Raw genomic sequence first — 15,626 nt, forward strand, 5'->3', positions numbered from 1 at the left:
TGCATTAATTAACTACGGTGTTAATGGGGAAGGTACAACCTGGGGACCTGTTAACACGATATAGTCTTTCACCTCAAGGTGCCAGTTTGAATACAGCCCTGGCTTGCTCCAATGCGATGCTCTTATCTGTTGGCTGCCTCATTGTTCGGGGGAACTGAGTTTGATGGGTCTCAATCGACTCCTCCTCAGAGGACAAGTATCTCCTTCCAAAGCCTTTACAGACCCGCTGACCCCCCTGGCAGGCTCCCCCTGTTCCCACAGCCATCTCCCTTAGGGTTAAGCAGGCCATGGGAACCAGAGTCACCTCCTAACAGAGGATAGTTACAGTTCTCATTGACACTGGAGCCACAGAATGAGGACAAGGCAGGAGAGCATTCAGCCCAGTGGGGTGATAGAGCCATTCAAGCCCCTCTGCATGTAATTTCCCCTCCCTTTAAATCACCAGAGGCTTTTAGGGGAGGCGAGGACTTGAAACATATTGCATATTTCCTCCTTTTCTGCCGCTTTTTGATCCTTTTTGCTTATGGGTTTGGCAGCTTTCTTCACCCTCGGAGATTACTCTTCAATTCCTCAAAGGGTTTCTTCAATTTTTCTCACAAATCTCTCTTCCTTTCACTTAATTTAAACATTTTGTGTCCAATTTCATGATTTAATAATGAGAAATAAAATTGGAGATTTAAGAAGTGTTGAGAGAAGACCTTTCATTTCAGCCGGGGATTAAGAAGGAGCTCAAGGTGTGAATCCCCTTCTCCTGTCCTGAGCTGCAATGTGTGATAGACCCCAATCCTATGCGGTGCTGAGTGCTCAGTGCTCCCACTGAGGTCGGGCACGTCCCATACACACACAGCTCAGTGCAGATTTAGGCCCCATAAGACATAAATCCACCACAGTGCTGTCTCGTGGCTGCCTTGCTAATAACTTTAAAGCCTGACTTCATTTAGCTCTACCTGCAGCAGATCAACTCCGAGCCGCGCCATTAATTTCAGGTAACAATTCACTTCGAATCTTTGGTTCTGCATAAATGCTTCCCCAAATCACATCTTCGGTCTCTGTCAATTATCTGCAACTAACGCACCTTGAAGTTACCTCTTAGAGCAACCATCGCCCTGCTGCCTTAATTCTAAAGGACTATCTGAATGGTAGTAGCGACACCCCAGAGACTCAGCCTGCAAATTCAGATGTAAAAAATAAGGAGTAAATCAGTGCTGGCGCAGTCTGAAGATCGATTGGATTTGCATCGTTTGGGAATTGCTAAGCCGTGTCTGCAGGACCAAATGGACCCTCATCCAATTTCATTTTCTGGATGGCTACTGGTAGATAAAGGTGGCTCCTTGGGTACCTCTGTTGTGCTCTGGCCATCACATCATGTCTGGCAGCTGGTATCTAGGGCTGTACCAGCCCCATGCTCTGCTCTGACCCCACAGCTATGGGAAGTCTCCGAGATGCTCACCCAGCCTGAGTCCCATTAAATGTGAATGTGGGCTTCTCCTGATGCCACAAGCTCTGCCTGCACTGTGCAGCAGTGCAACAGCTGTGTGCTGCCCTGTTCAGGGCCCATCTCCATCTGGATCACTGCTTCCACTCTGCTCAGTCAGGCAGAGAAGGAGCCAGCAGACAGACATGAGCCCAGCCATGGACATGGTTGGGTTTTCCCTTTGCCAAACGCTCTTCATTCCCACCTAGTTGTTACAATGAGACCGAGAAGCTCTCTGATTTTGGATGGGACTTTGGCTGGGAGCAGAGGACAGAAAGAGAGAGCTGTCTCTTCCTGTCTTGTGTGCATAACAACTCCATAGCAGGTTTGGATCTGACTCGGAGTACGATGCAGGCTGAGCGTGTAGGCTGCCAACATTCATAATAATTAACCATTAATGTTAGCAAACACTTGGCAAATCTCCACCAGCTTTCATTTGAAGCTCTCAGAGTCCTTTGTAAACACGAACAGATTAAGCCTTGCCAAGACCCCCTCCAGTCCTACGCGTTAATCCAGAGAATATCCTCCACTTTCATTCTCCAACAGGGGACTCAGTACACACCGTGCTGCTTGGAAGGGTTTGGATCAGCACCGCTGTGTGGTGCAGGGCTGAGACCCAGGGCAGCACGGTGCTGCTCTCAAGCCATTTGCTATGAGGACATCACCCATTGTGCCTGCTGGGGCCTGGTGGCAGTGTGGCCATCTGGCTTTGCCTTCCTTGCTGCTGCTTCTTAACAGCTCCTCGCAGAAAATGATCTTTTCGGTCAAAACAGAACAAAAACAAAAGGCTGCTTTCCAGAATAACAATCATCTCCCTCTTGAAATATACAGCATCCATCTGAAGGAATGAGAAATACAGCTTCCGTGCCTGCTAAACCTCCACAAAGGCAATCCCACCCAAGACTCTGCTTTTCCATTTGAATTCTAGCTTCAAGGAGAGACATCCATCCATTTGACTCCCTGTATGACCAGCACTGTGCCGGGGCCAATGAAGCACCCAGCCAACAAACCTTCCCCCCACAGGCAGGCCAAAAACACGCACAGCTGTTTGCTGTAGACCTGGAAGGACAATTGGTTTTAGGCAGACAGACCAGCCATCCCAGTGCTCTCCTGGGAACGAGAGGTCTTTCTTCTTTTCCTCCCCCAAGTTCTTTGTGCTCATTTGCATTCGCTTTTGGCTTAGAAATAAATTGCTTTAAATCTCAGCTCAGCACGAGCTAAGCCTGAAAAGCCAGGGGATGTTGCTGGGAGTTCAGGCAAAAGCCAATCCGAGGTGGGTTGTTCGGAGGCTGAGGAATGCAAGGAGTGATAGGTGGGGGATGAATAGGAAAGAGAAAGGTGCTTGGAAGGCAGAGAGAGCAAGAGAAAAGAAGGAAGATAAGGGGTTTGAAAGAGTGTGGGTCTCACCAATGGTGCATCTCAATTGTCTTCTCCTCACCACCAACTTCTTCTCTCCCCTGCACACTAAGCTCAATAGTTGAACTGAAAATACAGCCAGGACACAAAGGAAAACAGAAAGGGCCATTCTACACTGACCGGCTCAAGCAGAAATACACTCTTCCTTACCAAAAGCCCAAAACAATGCCAGCTCTTTCCATTGTAATAAAACATTGTTTATCGCATCAGAAAGGCACTTTTTAAAAGGCGAATGGCCAAGCAGCCCCTTTAATGCATGGAGATCCTTCAAGATAGGTCTGATAGAGAAAACCCAGGCAGGAAATATGTGCTGGCTAATCTGACAGTTATCTCTTTTACAGCCAGCTCCTGTCATTTCAGTCTTTGGAACAGCCAGCTGCATTTGTAACTGCAGTCCTAACAGAGTAAGCTATGGTTAATAAAGCCTGCTCTCCTCGCTGTGTCCCTCTGTGCCCCCAGCCCTGGGGCTGCTCATCCCTCCTGCATTGCTTCCTGGGCTGGAAAGCTGCATCCCCACAACAGATCAGACCATCAGCTTTGGCTGGAGCACAGCAGATTCCCATCAGCAAAGACAAAAGTCTCCTGGAAGATGCACAAACTGCCCCGTGTCTGATCCTGCTGGGACAGGGCTGATTTTCCCAGTGTGCTCTCAGGTTCCCCAGGTGCTGATTTATATTGAACTCATCAGTGCTATTTTGTGCCCAGAAGAGCCCAGCTCTCTATTTTCCATCAGTTAGGGCCCATCAGGCTCTAATGGGGTCGCTGGGACTATGAGTGCTTTACCTGCTGCTCTGCAGGTGTTCCAGCAGCTCCTGCCTTCTCCTGATGGCTCCTTTTGAGTCCTGGCTGAAGTAGTTAAAGCTGTTCCTGCCTCTGGGCTCTCACCGTCCACTGAAAAACCCTTTCCTGTTTTGCCTGTGCCATTCTGTTCAGGAAATACCCCCTGGCTGTCCCAGCCTTGTTAGTGTTAAAGAGGGAAACCAACCCAAACCAGGAGGAGAGATGCTTTGGGTTGGGAACGTGCCCAAGTGCAGTGGGAATAAGGGCCAGAACACAACTGGGGTGGGCAGGAGGATGGAGCCAGGGGTAGGAAGGGAGAAAGCATGGAGTTATTCAATCCAATCTTGGGCTCCCTGTGGAATTTGCAGAGATATCTTCCTCGGATTACCCCAGTTTGATCAGGAGATGGCCGTGCTGGGAAAGTGCCTTTTGGGCAGCAAAGTGCTTTCAGATCTCACACTGCTTTAGCACTGAGCCCCACAATAGCTTCAAAGATGAGAGCAGGAAGTGGGGAGGGGGGTTGGGTGGGAGGATGTAACCCATCCTGGGCATGTGAATGTGTGCCAACAGCCCCAAGGAAATGAGCATAACTTCACCCCTGTGAAATCCATAGGATTACAGCAGCGAGCAGAAAATGCAGGGCCCTACAACAGGTATCACCCACCCACTGCTACTCCAACCTGCATCTCAGAGAGGGAAATAATGATGGAGGCCAAAAGGGATGTGAAAAAATACCTCCCTAAAGTCCAGACCTGGATATCAAACATGATACAGGCAGAGAAAGGTAACAGAGGAGACAAAAGGCAGAGAGAAACCGGGTGGCTTCTCATCATTTCATACCTGACACCCCCTGTCTGAGCAGATGACTGCAGACCTTTGGAGCGGCAGAGGAATCACATCAGGTTCTGACAGGCTCCGTCTTTATTCAGTGCAGTGATGGGGTGAGGAAACATCAGCTCTCATCAATGATTCATGGAGCCTTTTCTTCTGCTAATCTGTAAATAAATTGTGAAAAGCGGCTTCTTTTTGATGAGTCTATTCTGCTGTCCTTAAAAACGTATCAGCCTTCACAGGCAACATAGGTGTGCTCGGGGGCTGCTGTCAGCATTGGGAAGCACAGGGCTGGCTGTGCTCACTCTACACCCAGCAGTGTGGATACCTGCCCTCACCTCCAACCTCACCTCCTTCCATTGGAGAAAGAAGCTGCGTCGTAACTTTGTGAAGTGTGGATGGGGAAGAAAAGGGATAAAAAGCATAATTATACAAGGACATCTTTTATTTCAGTACATTCAAGACAAAAAGAAAAGAAAACAATTCGAGAACAGGATGTACCTTCACTCAAGGCTTTTATCTCCCCCTGCCCCTCTCCGTTCTCCTTCTCTTCCCTTTTTACAGTCAGAAATTGCATAGAATTGGTTTTTTTCAATCAGAAAATTGAACTCGGCCCTATAGAACCCAGCTCGGTACCAGGCGGAGCTGCCGCTGCTGCTGGGGACTTGGGGTTTCCTCATATAAGAGCCCCGCTCTGCTGGCTCTTGCAGCACTGCTGGGAGCAATAAGAAGAGCTGAATGGGTTCCCCTGTGCTCCCTGCTCTCCTCCCACCCTCCTCAGAGGGATCCCCAACCCGCACCCCCATAAAACAGAAAGGGGCAAAACCTATAATAAAAAAAAAGCAAAGGATAACCCCAGAACTAAACAGAAGACACAGAACCCCTGAAATTCCAGGCGTTTCAAGGCCTCTTTGAGATCACTCTGTGTGTGTTGGTTGGTTTTTGTGTTTGTTTTTTTTGTTGGTTTTTTTTTTTGGCATTTTTATATATATATATCTATGTATATATATATATTTATATACATATGTATGTATGTTAACAACTCTTCAGACTGTCGGCTTGTGCTGCTTCTCCCTTCCTCCCTCCCTCAGCCCAGTGCCCCACTCTGGAAAGGAAGAAACCCAGCACCTGACGCCCGGTGCCTTGGAGACCAAGTCCTGAAGTACCCCAAAATGAAACAAAACGAAGTCACAATTCTCCCCTTCCTATCCCTCATCTGCACCAAATAAAAACCCCCTCCCTCCCACCCACTGAGATCATCCCCTGTGAGTCTGTGTGATGGGGAGACAGCGTAGCAATTCCTTCCTCCTGGCCCGGGATGGAGCAACTCTGAGATCAGCTCTCACCCCAATGGGGGTGGGTGATGCTGCTACCCCGATCCCCACCATGTCCCTCCTTCCCACCTCGGAGCTGCATGGGGGCAGCTCACCTGAGGACCCCCCTCCTGGTGCATCCTCTCCAAAGCTGACCCTCCGGCCAGGCGTGTGCGTCAGCCCGACAGCGCTCTGCCTTGCCCTGGAGAAGCTGGGTAACTGCTTTTAATTTAAAAACAAGTTTCACATTGTACAAGTCCGTGTTCTGTAAAATGGAACAGGACCCTCTCGGCCCACCCCGGCTCCCCCCAGCCCGTTGTTACTCGGGCTCGCTGCTGTTGGTAGTCTTCTCCCACTCCAAGCTCTCCTCGCTCTGTGCGGGTGAGCCCGGAGCCGGCCGTGCCCGGAGCCCCTGGAACCTGCGGCACTCAGGGCAGACACGGATGTGCGTGCAACCTCGGGCGACCAGGGCAGCTTCTTGTGCCAGTCTTTGTGCCAGGGGGTCTGGCTCTCCCCCGCTGCACAGCTTCCCATTGCTGAGCGTGGTGGTGGTGCGGGCTCGGCGCTCCTCGGGGATAGCGGGGCGAGTCCGTATCATCCCCCCTCGCCTCCGACGGGGGTGGAAACTGTCCTTGCAGAGGATGATGTTGCGCAGCTCCGTCACCATCTCTTGGCACACAGACACCTGGAAGGCAGAGCCGAGAGATGCTGCTCACTGAAGTGCCTTGTGCCTGCTCTGGATCCTGACACCAAAGCGCTGTTTTGGGTACAGGTTGAGATTTGGCCACTGGGTTTTGATGCCAGCACTCAGACTCGACTGCAGTGAGATGCAGGAATGACCTGAGATGTCTATGCACTTCACACCCAGCCACATGCACCCACTTGAAGTCTGAGCACTTGGAGCGCTCATCTCAGCCTGAGCAGAGCAGAGCTGAGCAGCTCACACACAGCAGTAAGCACAGATACCTCCTATGGGACATTACCAGGTCCTACCTCTGACTGCTCAGAGTGCCGAAGGCTCCACAAAAATTCCAGCATTGCCATAAAAATGGCTACGATTAACCCACAGATGAGAACCACGAAGATTCCACCGATGTTCTCCATTCCCAGGCCTAAAATAAAGCAGAAGAGACAATGCTGTGGGGAGGCAGGCAGGGCAAAATGCAGGCATTGCTGTGCAGAAATCCCAGGCCCTTGCTGTTTCCTTAGCACTATGAGCTCCCTGCCAGGGACCGAAAGCACAGAGCCAGCACTGTCCTATTAATAGCGAGCCCCATGACTCAGATGGCAGAGCGAATGCCTCGCAATAACTGCACGATCGAAGTCGCGCTCTCAGAAGCGATGATTTTGCAGATAAACAGCAAATGCATTGGAGGGAAGTACAAAGCAATTTGTGGACAAACCAAGAACAGAAGGTGGGGGGGGGAAGAATGGGAGATCAATCGAGCACATTAATACCTGCAAATTATTCACCCAGCTCTTGTTGCTTTGAACTTTGCGGATGAGCAACGCTGTTAGAGGAGCAGAGACGAGGAAGACAAGAAAGGGCTTTAAAGGAGGCTGGCACTGAGAAAACCTCCTTTGATTGCACTACAAAGAGCTGTTGAGAAATGATGACAGCTGCTTGTGTTGAAGCGTGAGGAGAGGATCCAGGCAAGACCACAACCCAACGCAGGTGGATGTGATGTGGGTCCACATGGGGATACTGCACTGGGATGGGGTTGGGTGGTTGCTCTCTGGTGGTCGAGGAGCTGTTCCCACCTCTCAGCACTCACTGCCCAAGGAACTGCTCTCCTTCCCTTGTAGGTTTGGCCTCAAGTGGCCAGGGCTCTTGATTGGGCTGATTACTAAAAAGCATGCGGTGCTTAGTGCTGAGGTGATGGTACAAGGCCATTACTCAACAAGAACATCTATAAAAACCTTCCTTTCCCCTCTGTAACATTAAATCAAAGTGCAGGAATCAATGATTTATCGACAATCTCTGCGTGGCTCTTAGACATAAAATCTCACCAAAATCCTTGTAAATCGCTGACCTGTTTTGTTCTAAAACTCAAGAGGTCACATTTCTCCCTCCTTCTCTGTCATTCTTTTGGCATTGCCTCCGGAGCAATCCAGTGTCTGCGTAAATCAGCCCTTTGCAGAGAAACGTTTCCACTAAGACAGCAATTGCAGGGCAGAACACATCACATAATCACCACTCAGACCCAAGATAAAGGCCGTCCTCCCCTCACTGCATCCCTCCTGGTTGAGCTTCAGGTCAGTACCAGGCTCTCAACATGGTTCACCTGGATGTCCACTCAGGTACCCAAGCTCACCTGGCAGGTATCTCTATACACATTTTATTCCCTCTACTGCCTCAAATCCTCCAAAACCACTCATTTCTCTCTGCTAGGATATAGCTGGGTATTTATTAAGAAGGCAAACAAGCCACCAAGACACTGTCTCATCCCTGTTCCACTTTTCACCAGCTATGTGACAGAACTCTCATTACCGTGACCAGCAGACTGCAGCTGAGAATGTGAAACACAACAGAAGGGCACAGAGCACCAGAACAACCCACCCAGGGTCACAGAACAACCCAGGCACTGGCAGAACCAGCCCAGGAGCATCTTTTCAAACCCACCTCCTCACAGCCCAGACTTGTGAGTGCACGGAGCCTGGAGGAAATCCACAGGGGAGAAGCCTCCATCCTGCATGCCTGCCTTCTACAGCTATTATATCACTCCTCATCGTCTTGAGCTGAGGCTAGATGCTGTAGGAGAGAGCCAGGCTCTCTCAGTCCCAGCAGGGTCTCATCCAGCTCTACACGCACCCCAACAAACAACTGCTGCAATGTCAGAGGAACAAACCAGCAGCCATACAGCCAGCTTGGCTCTGTGTCTGCATTCAGAGGGGTCAGGAGCCTCTCCCTTCAGCTGGGAACCTGCTGGCCTCCCAAAAACTGCTTGCTGAGGAAAGGGCGAATGCCAAAACAAAAAAAGAACCCCACAGCAACTGCTGGCAACTGCTGCACTCTGGGACATCAGCCTAATGTGGTAGCTTTGATGGCAATTTGCATAGCATTACCCAAAAGGAATTTGCTCCTCAGTTTACAGCTGCACTAATGATGTCCTTGTGTCCCTTCCCTCAGCTGTGTGCATGGCTCTTTCACTCTGAGGCACTAAGCTGTGGGCCTGTGGTGGAGATCCATCTCCCTTGGAGGAACGTGGGGTTTTGGTCCGATCTCTTTAGCCATCCATTTTCCCACGTAATGCTGCAGACATTCATTAGAAGCTAATTTACCCTCCATATGCCTCCAATATTTGTCATTTGGTTGTTCCCGCTATCTTTGCCCCAGGCAAAAACACACAGCATGAGGCAGCGCAGAGCTGGTTGGCTCTCTCCTTGAATAGAGAGGGGAAGGAATCGCAGGTCAGGAGAAGGGGAAAAAGTAATTCTTTGGCAGAAAACCCAGCAGCACACACATGCAGATGGATCTCCATCCTTGCACGGCTCCCTGCAGAGCAGCACGGCATACCTTTGGCCCTGTGGTCCTCCTCCTTGGGACATTTCCCTCCTTCCCACCACTTTCGCTTCAGGATCTCCAGCCGGTTGTTCTCCTGCAGCTGGAGAATGGCCAGGTCGAACTCATCTCGGAACACAGAGCCTGCAACAGCGAGAGGTGGGTGCTAAGGCACTGCTGCCTGCACACCAAGACCCACATGTGGCATGTAAACAAGTTATAAAGGAAAGCTGCAGCTTCATGGGCAGGAGCTGAGTGGGCAGCTCAGTACCAAACTGCTCCTCAATCAAACCACAGAGGTCCCTCTCCTGCCCATCTGCCCCCAGCACCAACCTTGCTCTATCACTCATGTTTCACACTGGTGCACTGCAGTGGCACAGAACCCAACACACAAGCGAGGTATGGGAGAAGATGCTCCATGCTCTGGGGGTGCAGAAGGGCCGTGGGAAAGCCTACAGCTCCCCTGGTAACTCTGCACTATTGTCCCAGCAAGCAGCATTCTGCTCCTCTTATCTGCTACAATTTCGCTGCTTAACAAGACAATGTCAGAACAGATTTAGTCATGACAGTGAGCATTTGTACTCACAACCGGGTTACTGTGACTTTACAAGCTTACTCATGTCAGCTAAACTACAGTGACTGCCTGCACGAGGGCTTTGCGTCATCCAGCTTCACTTTGTATTGCAAAGTGTGGGCACTTGAAGCCTGAAACTGGCCCAGAGATGGGTCAGTCGTCTGGAATAACAACGGCTACCTCCTTTTCCTTTGCTGCCCTGGGAAATGGTGCTCTTTTGTTAGCTCCCCTATCTGAAAGACAAGAACCCGCATCTGTTGAAAGCTGATTGTGGGGTGAGATAGTTGCTGACTGTCGGGTCTGTGTCCTGGAGTTATCAGAACCACCCGGTGTTAAGACCTAACAGCAATTGTACCAGCATTACTTTCAAGGCACATCTGAGATGAGACAAGGAGCACAAAACGATTCAAAAAACACTGGTTCTAAAAGGGAAACCGTCAGCAAAGAGCGTGTATGCAGAAAACAAGCAGCAATTTTGAAACATCTTGCATATGAATTATTGAAGGAGCCACAGTCACGTGTCACAAGGCTCTGGACCAGAGCTGGCTCTTGCACATCTGGCTCTGTTTGCGCACCGTGGGCAACTGCAGAGTGTTTGATTTTCCTCCCGAGATTAATAAAGGACCCCGGGCAGAGCCATGAAACGTGAGATTGGCTTTAGAGCCGGCTCAGCCTTTCAAAATGCTCCGGTCCTCTGCTGACAGCTGAGAAGGACTAGAATTTGTCTTCACTGCCTACCGACGGGCATCCCGATCCCGTAGCCCTTGGTGTCCAGCAGCCCCCCGACCTGCGTGAGGTTGCAATTGCGCTGACGATAATACTCGTTCATGGTGGACTCCAGCAGGAAGGCGTAATTGGAGTTCAGCACGCGCGCGATCCCTTCCTCCGTGCTCTTCACAAAGACACTGGGCTGCTTGGAGTACATGTAGTTCCACATCCGCTGGTACGTCTGGTAGCGGGAGTTCTGCAGAGAGAGGAGGGTAGGTAAGGCAGGGGGAGAGTGTGGTGGCACACAGCCCTCAGTGGACCCTCCTGTGTAAAGGCTACGACATGGAGGGGAGTCAGAACAGGCTTAGTGCCTGATTCACAAAGGGATTCCGATGCCTAATCTTCAGTTATTCCAATGGGATTTAGAGGTCTGAATGTCTTGGTGGATTTGAGACTTTGTTGGCGAGGCTGGGTGTGAAATGCATACCTAATTCCAATAGGTTCCAGCAAATCTCTTTGCAGAAATTCCATTTTAGAAAAAAAATATATACATCGTTTTTGTCCAAGTGTATCAAAAACATTCATAAGAATCAGAGGAAACAGCTCGTATTTAATTTAAGCCACTCTATGCTCCCCATACCCTTGTGCTCAAACATCCCACTAGAGCCAGACAGCACCAACCTGAGAAGAGCACTGAGGCCCGAGGGCAGTCAAAGCTTGTTGCAGTTCACTGCCCCCTCCATCTGGATTTTGTACCAGGAATCTTTTCACTGGCTGCACTGAACTAGACCTCAGCAAGCCCCACATCTCCAGAACGTGCTGGTGGTTGGACCTGCCTTGCTTTGATGGAGCGAGGAGCGAATTCAGTGTCTTGCACGCTGTGACAAAGGGCCTCAGGACACCCTTGTCCACCCAGCTCTGTCCTCTGTGCAGTCACTCGTGCAGGGCCAGGTGGGCAGGGTGTGCTCGCTGACAATTCACAGCACTCTACACCCCAATCCCATGTGTTAGCAGCCAGGGAAACTGCTGCCAGGACAGGTTGCACTGCAAGGAGCTTCAGCAATGGATGTCTCACGCAGCCAAGAGCTGAGGGGTGAGGACAAGCCTCAGCCACGTCTGCGCAACCCACTGCAGCACCTGACTCACCGCCCTGACAGAAGGTGTTGCAAATGGTACAAGAATACCTTGTGCTAATTTCCTTTTTGACACGGGCACAGTGCAGAGCCATGACAGGATTTTAACCTTGAAAGTCTGCCTGAAAAGAGATGAGCGCCTCGTATGCAGCCACCTTACCCACTTGGGCTCTTCAGCTCGTTTTAGACGTGATGTTCTGCTCAAAAGAAGGTTTTTTTGCCAAACCCCTGAAGGGTGGAAAGTTGAGCTGAAAAGCTCAGGCTCGCTTGAGAGGTTTCTCAGCCTTCTTGCTTCAGTTCAGGCTCAGAGGAGAAGTGAGAAAAGCTTTCTCCTCTCTTGGTATTTCAACATCCAATAAACAAATAATCCTCGAGCAGTTCTGTGTGCATTCAGAGCACTGCAGAAAAGATTCACTCATTTGTTTCCCTTTTGAATACAGCAGGGAAGACAGGAATGAAATTGAGCTAACCAGTATTACATTGGCACATACTTGACTTGTACGTTTTCAGAGCCACTGACCCCATAGAGACTCTGATTTACACCAGCACGTTTACATAAGATATCCCATTAGGGGACTGCAGATGCTTCTTTGCTCACCCAAGGGGCTCTCGTGGAGAACATAAGACAACACTGACCATGCACAGGGACCCATAAAAATCTGACTGCAAATGCTCAGCTGCTAAAGACAACTGCTACAGAATCACAGAATGAATCACAGAATGACCCGGGTTGGAAGGGACCTCAAGGATCATGTAGTTCCAACCCCCCTGCCTGGCAGGGCCACCAAACACACACCTTTACTAGATCAGGTTGCCCAGGGCCCCGTCCAACCTGGTCTTGAACACCTCCAAGGACGGGGCATCCACAACCTCCCTGGGCAGCCTGTTCCAGGACCTAACCACTCTCCTAGTAAAGAACTTCCCCCTGACATCCAACCTAAACCCCTAACATCCATCCTACCAAGCAGCCAGAGCCCTCCCCAAACATCCCTGTGCCAGCAACTGGGATGCAACACACCAGTGAGAGGCATGGCAGGCTGAGCAACATCCAAATCTGATTCAAGGGTGCAACCCCCAACCCCAGCTAGCAAAAGAACGGGGTTTACTTGGAAGAAGGTCATGCTGGAGCCGCCGTGAATGGTGCCATATTCAATGGTGGTCTGGTCTGCCAGGTCATCCACAGACTCAATGGGAACGTCCATGCGCTGCACCGTGAGGAAGGCCGCCAGGTTGGCCGTGTACGACGAGATGATGATCAGCGTGAACGCCCACCTGAGGGAAGGGGAAGCAAAGAAGATAAGCTGAGATTTCCCCACGGGCTGATCTGCAAGAGAATCCCCCATTGAGAGGAACTTACCAGACTCCACTGACACAACGCGTGGAGAGCGCTTGGGGGGCGATGGTGGAGCCTTGCTGCATGAACCCCCCGACAGGAAACCACAGGCTGTTGCCCAGCGAGTACTGGTTGATGAGAAGGTTGCACCTGCCTTGTGAGCAGGGGTGGGGGCTGTACCACTCATAGGGCGTCAAGCTGCAACGACAAGGAGAAGGAAGCAGAGGTAATTTGCTGGGAAATGGGGCACTGAAGAGAAACATAGCAGGAAAAGAAAAGCTGCAAAGCTCCAGCTCTCCCGGAGGCAGCTTTTTTCTGAGGAAACTCAGCTGCCAGTTGTTGCTCAGGGCACAGAGCTGTGCTGAGTGAGACTCAGGAGCCAGAGGCTTTGCTGTAAGATGTGCAGAAGTTTTGGGAGGCTCTGCTGAAGGACATGAGCTGGAGGGAGGTTGGAGTCCTGTGTGCCAATTTGCATCACAGACAATGACAATAACTCCAGAAGCGCGTGGTCTTGATGTGAAATTGAAATCAAACATCTCCTGCTGGGATCTCTGCCAGATAATGAGCATCCATGGCAAGACCCAAAGTGGAACACGTTAAGACCTGACTGCATGACATCATTGAGAAAGAATGGTTGCAATCGGTTACTCCGAGGTCTGGTGGCCCCAGCAAGGTCTAACCATTGAGTTTGGTTTGAGGCCATGTGCTGGTTGTTTTAAAACATCTCCTGCTTTCAGAGCTCACAGAGATGGGACAGGGGTGGTAATTGCACATAAACAACAGCATGTCACTGAAGTGATGGCAGCCAGGATCTCTTTTTGGGCTGTTCTCACTCTTCAGTTCCCCGGTTGCTAAGAAAGTCTTCTAAATCCTACGCTGCCATTCATTCTATTGCTAATGGTTAACAAAGCTGGTGCTTGAGAGGGTTATTTTGGGTGCAAATGCAGCTGCAGGGCTCTATTGCAGCATTTCACCCATATGAGGCTTTCATTCCTGCATCTCTCACCTCATCTACAGGCACAAGACCTAGAGGGCAATGTTTAAAACATGCAGAGAGGGGTTGGAGGGGCACCACATCTCAGCCTGCAGAGAGTGCCCTGCTCCATTATTCAGTGTTTTCTTCAAGACTATGCATGTGAGGCTGTAATGGGATTCAAAGAAAGCATTAAAGCCTTGTCAGCATGACAACTTCAGCCATGCTAAGGGACCGAGTGGCAGCACGGTTGTTCCATTTCTGTAATGAGGAGAGGGTATTCGCCACGTCCCGAAGCAGCGTCCGAGCCCTGAGCACACCTCTTGAATGCATTGCCAAGATACAGCTGAGCTGAGTGTGGAAAGTTCCATCTGTGGCACCAAATGGCAACGTTTTGCCATCAGGTCAGGGAATGCAGCCCTAGATCTCAACCCCCACACCTCGATGGGAGATGTGCTGCAGAAAAGTGCTTTGTGACATATTCAAAAGCTGATTTAAATTAGTCGTAGGGAATCGACTGAGGGCTGTCAGGCGAGGCTCTGCACGTCAGCTGGGAGCTCTTGAAGGATATTAATGAACTTCCACTTTCTGAATACAGCGCGTTTTAAAGGACCGACACCAGTACTGGAGTTTGCATTAACATCTCTGAATGCATTTGTGCTGACATCTGCCCTTTACGGCCAAGACAAGTGCTCTGCTTTCTCTGCTGTAGACTGAGCACTTCTAGGGAACAGCCTCATCTCAAACCTCCTCCTGCCCTTCCCAGACAGCTTTTGGCACAGCTCACAGCCATGCCTATGGCCACCCAGCACTGATGCGTGCCCAGCATAGCCCCATCCCCAGCTGATGGGGAACAGCAGGACCCCATGCTGGTGGCCTGGGGGACATCCCCATGTGCAGCCCCTCACCACGGGGCTGGGAGAGTGACGCTAGATGGCACCGCGAGGAAAGGAAAGGCAACAGCAGCCACATTACCGAGCAACCAGGAAGAGGACGCAGCTGACGGCCAGGTAGGCGAGCAGCATGAAGAGCCACACACCAGGGGAAAAGGGGTCCAGGAAGGAGAAGTATCCAGGCTTGCGGCCCTGCAAGGCAAACAGATGAGAGTTTGACCTGTTTTGTTACACACTGAGTGATTCGTCCTGAAAAGGACACAAAGAGACGCACCTGCCTTGATGCTGACAATGGCTGGGAGGGGCAGAAGGGAAATACAGCAAATAGGGAATTGCAAAAGGCTTGCAGGGAAGGCAGTGCCACAGGTGAACCTGCCCTGCAGGGATCCTTTCCTGAGACCTCTCCTCTCCCTGGCACAGCCTCCTTTGTTCCTCCAGGCAACCAGGTGAAGTGATGGAAGATGGGAGACACTGTGCTGCAGGACAGACATGGGAGGGGGGAACCCAGGTCTGGAGCTGCTGGTCACCCATAGGGGAGTGCTGGGCACAAAGGGGCTCCCAGGGTGAAAAGAGGGGATACGGGAGTGGGAGCCTCAGCAGGAAACAAAACGGGGAGAACACATTTTAATGCAAAAAAAAGGGATAAAAAACCACCCCACAACATATTTGCAACATTTCAGGCTCGTTTGCTTCTGC

General features: G+C 50.7%; 1 protein-coding gene across 2 annotated transcripts in view; it reads right to left on the bottom strand.

Moving 5' to 3' along the window:
- Positions 1 to 4,925: 4,925 nt before the first annotated feature.
- Positions 4,926 to 15,626, bottom strand: part of GRIK4 (glutamate ionotropic receptor kainate type subunit 4) — a 104,558-nt gene continuing 93,857 nt past the window's right edge. The window contains exons 14-20 of one of the 2 annotated variants that reach the window (XM_015884046.2): positions 15,013 to 15,122; positions 13,089 to 13,262; positions 12,838 to 13,003; positions 10,629 to 10,854; positions 9,332 to 9,460; positions 6,808 to 6,926; positions 4,926 to 6,499 (exon numbers count right to left, since the gene is read on the bottom strand). In XM_015884046.2, the coding sequence (XP_015739532.1) occupies positions 6,134 to 6,499; positions 6,808 to 6,926; positions 9,332 to 9,460; positions 10,629 to 10,854; positions 12,838 to 13,003; positions 13,089 to 13,262; positions 15,013 to 15,122 (1,290 nt within the window). In that variant the 3' untranslated portion in view covers positions 4,926 to 6,133. Of the gene's footprint in view, positions 6,500 to 6,807; positions 6,927 to 9,331; positions 9,461 to 9,649; positions 10,855 to 12,837; positions 13,004 to 13,088; positions 13,263 to 15,012; positions 15,123 to 15,626 lie in introns of those variants that run through there. The other variant, XR_004309616.1, reaches the window with a different exon arrangement.

The sequence above is a fragment of the Coturnix japonica genome, chromosome 24 (genome assembly GCF_001577835.2).
Source record: "Coturnix japonica isolate 7356 chromosome 24, Coturnix japonica 2.1, whole genome shotgun sequence".
Taxonomy (NCBI): Eukaryota; Metazoa; Chordata; class Aves; order Galliformes; family Phasianidae; genus Coturnix; species Coturnix japonica.